The sequence below is a fragment of the Hibiscus syriacus genome, unplaced genomic scaffold (assembly GCF_006381635.1).
Source record: "Hibiscus syriacus cultivar Baekdansim isolate YM2019G1 unplaced genomic scaffold, ASM638163v2 tig00110794_pilon, whole genome shotgun sequence".
Classification (NCBI taxonomy): domain Eukaryota; kingdom Viridiplantae; phylum Streptophyta; class Magnoliopsida; order Malvales; family Malvaceae; genus Hibiscus; species Hibiscus syriacus.
Window position 1 is genome coordinate 1,242,586 of NW_024062865.1, and position 3,469 is coordinate 1,246,054.

General features: G+C 36.8%; 1 protein-coding gene across 1 annotated transcript; it reads left to right on the plus strand.

Annotated features, from left to right (window-relative positions):
* The first annotated feature begins 1,028 nt into the window (after positions 1 to 1,028).
* On the plus strand, positions 1,029 to 1,445 carry LOC120141297. Its single transcript, XM_039156216.1, has one exon. It carries the CDS (start codon positions 1,029 to 1,031, stop codon positions 1,443 to 1,445), a length of 417 nt encoding a protein of 138 aa, XP_039012147.1.
* Positions 1,446 to 3,469: the final 2,024 nt, after the last annotated feature.

The following is a 3,469-nucleotide window of genomic DNA, read 5'->3' on the forward strand; positions in this document are numbered from 1 at the left end:
GACGACACGGCACACGTGACACTTGAGAATAGCAGGTTTATAGTTGGCGAAGGACGGGTAAAAGCATGAATAGGATCGATGATGCATGCGAGACATAGATGAGATGCAGACAAGCTTAAAATAACTCTGCCCTATCTTCTCACTCGAAAACAGTGGGACATAATGGGCTATGACCCAAGGTGCGGGGCCAATCATTTGTCCGCCACCAAATGTTTATATCTTGAGCTGTTTTTCTTGTTATAAAAAAGGCTTCAAGATCCTCCACAGGCTCAAAAACTAAAAAACGAAGAAGAAGAAAATCGCATTATTTGCAGAGATTAGCAAGAGAAGAAAGGTTTTGATATGGGACAACGCTGGAATCCCATGAGGAGTGTGAAGATTGGATCATGGCAAAGGTGTTGGAATCAAATTAGAGAGCAAAGGGGAAGACTTTATATTATATGGAGATGTACAGGGTTACTCCTTTGTTGGCATGAATGAACATCAGCTTTAATCTTATCGTGCTAATGTGGATCTTATCGTGCGAGTTAACTGACCTTGGATCATGGGCCTTGCAACTTAAGGCATCTAAGCATCTGGCTTCGCTTATACAACTTTTTACTTTAAATAATGTTGTTTATCTATGTTATGAAATTTTGGATATTTGATAATCACTTGAATCTCAATTATATTTAGAGATGAATTAGGATGGACAAACTTAAAAAAATCATAATAACAATTTGGCACCTAAAAAAGATTATCAGTTAATGAATAGAAGAAAATGGATAAATAAAGCCATTGAGAAACCTAAACTTTGTCCATAACATCAAGAAACAACCCCCATCCTCTTGGACATGTCTATTTCCATATTCTTTTCGCCTCATAACAAATCTTAATAATATAAGGAAGAAAGCAACATGTTTATGAATGAACCGAGTATAAATTGAACTAAATACGAACTAATGCAGACATATTAAAATCCCATCAATTCTTTACTTCACATTATCTAAGTAAAGCAAAAACAAATAAGAAAGATTGAGGTATAGAAAATGACAAAGGTGGTGATCATAGCAATATCATTTCTCTTGTCATTGTTTACCGTAGCCGTGCCTACAAAACTGCCACGGCTAAGAGGTTCGCCTCGTCCAATTTGTGTTTCTCAAATTAGCATACTGAACTACGCATGCGGAGGGCTGCCGTTATCCCCGTTCCCACCTCCATCTCATCACCGGAACAGTCACGGTCGCAGTAGTCGCAAGCACAGGCATAGGCGTAGGCACGGGCAACGCAGGTCGGACAGACAAAACTATTGTTGTCAATGGCTGCGGCAGGTGGACGATGAGTGTGTGTGTGACGTGCTGGCTCACTTGCCTCCCTTCCTTTCCAGGCCTAACCATCAGTACTCGATCGCCATCGGTGATACCTGCACCATCAGGTTTTCATGTGGAGGGCGACTAGTACCATGATTGCACCACCATCTGGTTTTGTGCTTAATTCTAAGTAATTGAATATAATTCAATAATAGTGTTAAACAGATAATTTTTTACTTCAATAAAACATTTCTATGACTGTAGATCTCCATTTTCATGGAACTGCACGATTATTTAGTGATTTGGAAATCATTCCCGAGCTGGAAAAGTTTTCACTATAGATTATAGTTAGAAATAGACACATGATTTTATATAAGGAGACGGCTGTCTCCTCGATCGATCTCTGATTATAGTAATGGGATTAGATACTCCAAAGGTTACCATCATATCAAGAATCGTATCGACAATAACTACAACCGGTAATATACATTATTATAAAAAAATCTCTAAAACTTTCTTGAAATGTATCATGTAATATACTAATTAATACTTGATATTGTATGACAATGTCACGAGAAATATACGTGACATGAGAGAATATAGAAAAGAGAAGAAAAAGAGTTGATACCCAATAAAAGTGCTTTCCTTTTCTTCAGATACTTCAAAATTTAAGCCAAAAGTGTTGTTATTTTGCTCTCTTGTGGTTCCATAAGCACTTTTCATTTAAAAAAATAAATAAATTTCGAATCTGTTTATGCCTTTGTGATATGAATCGCAGTATGAGGAGAGCTAAATAGTGGACCAGCTTGTTGTTTGTTTGCACGTTCGTACGTGGTTCTCCCCCTAAGATCCAAAACAAGTTCAACAATCAATCACAAATATTAAATTATTTTCTAATCTATAACCATAGTATTTAATTATTTTAGAATAAATCATGATGAAGAATTAAAAGAATGGTTCTGATAAACAAGAGTTATATATTCTCTTAAATTGATTTAGGTTCGAATAATATTATTCATAGATGAGAATAAAGTCATTTGTTCGGTGGGAGAGACTGCTGCTCTCAATATTTTTGGTAGAACAATATTGTACGTCCTTATTATTTATAAGTTGTTATACATTTGATCGGTTAACCAAACCGTTCATCTTTATTTTCTCATATTCTCTTGAGTTATAAGTTGAATTGTCCGTTCAGCTCAGTTGGTAAGAGTGCAAGGCTCTTAACCTTGTGATCGTGGGATCGAGTCTCACGGTGGGTAATTCATAATTCTGACTGTTGGAGGTCTCTCACGGAAACTGCTCTCAACGTGACGTTGGGAGCAGCCTACTATCCTACCTCCCTTATCCCTGAAAATAGGGTCAGCTAATTTATAAAATCACAACAAAATATTAAATAGAGAAAATAACCTCAGTGACCAAAAATCCCATATAATATACGATTTTAACCAACTTTTTCCGGATTTGCCAAAATGACCAACAAAATCGCAATGCGATCGCTAATTCGCAACGCGATCTCCATTATCGCAAATTCGCGTTGCATTTTCGCAATGCGATAGTTGAAAATCGCGTTGCGATGGTCTACAGTATCGTTGCGATTTTCCCAATTCGCAATGCGAATAAGTAAATTGCAACGCAAATTGGGAAAATCGCAATGCGAATAAGTAAATTGCAACGCGAATTGGGAAAATCGCAATGCGATACTGACTATCGCAATGCGATAATAAAAAATCGCAACGAGATACTTACTTTCGCAACGCGATACTGACTTTCGCAACGCGATAATACATAATCGCAATGCGATTTTCAAAGCGCCATTAATATCCTGGCCAAGTATTTTATTTTTAAATTCCAAACATGAATATTAATATATTGGAACACTGAACTGTCCACAGTATATCCCGTAATCGCAACTCATAACCTAAAACCTAAAATCACAACTCAGTCCCATCTCCATCTCTCACTCTCTCACCCATCTCCGACGAAATCCGTCCCCATCTCCGGCGAAATCCGTCTATCTAAATCTCTCAGAGCCACCCTCACAATCAGAAATGGAAAATCAACCAAATCAACCAACGAGGGTTAGTTTTTTTAATTATTTTCTTTTTGAAATTTTTGCATTATTATTAGGTTTTTCATATTGAAATTGATGATAAGTTTACTGGTAATTTCAATAATAGATT

Coding starts and splice junctions, on each gene's coding strand:
- LOC120141297 (XM_039156216.1), top strand. CDS start 1,029: ATGACAAAGGTGGTGATCATAGCAATATCATTTCTCTTGTCATTGTTT.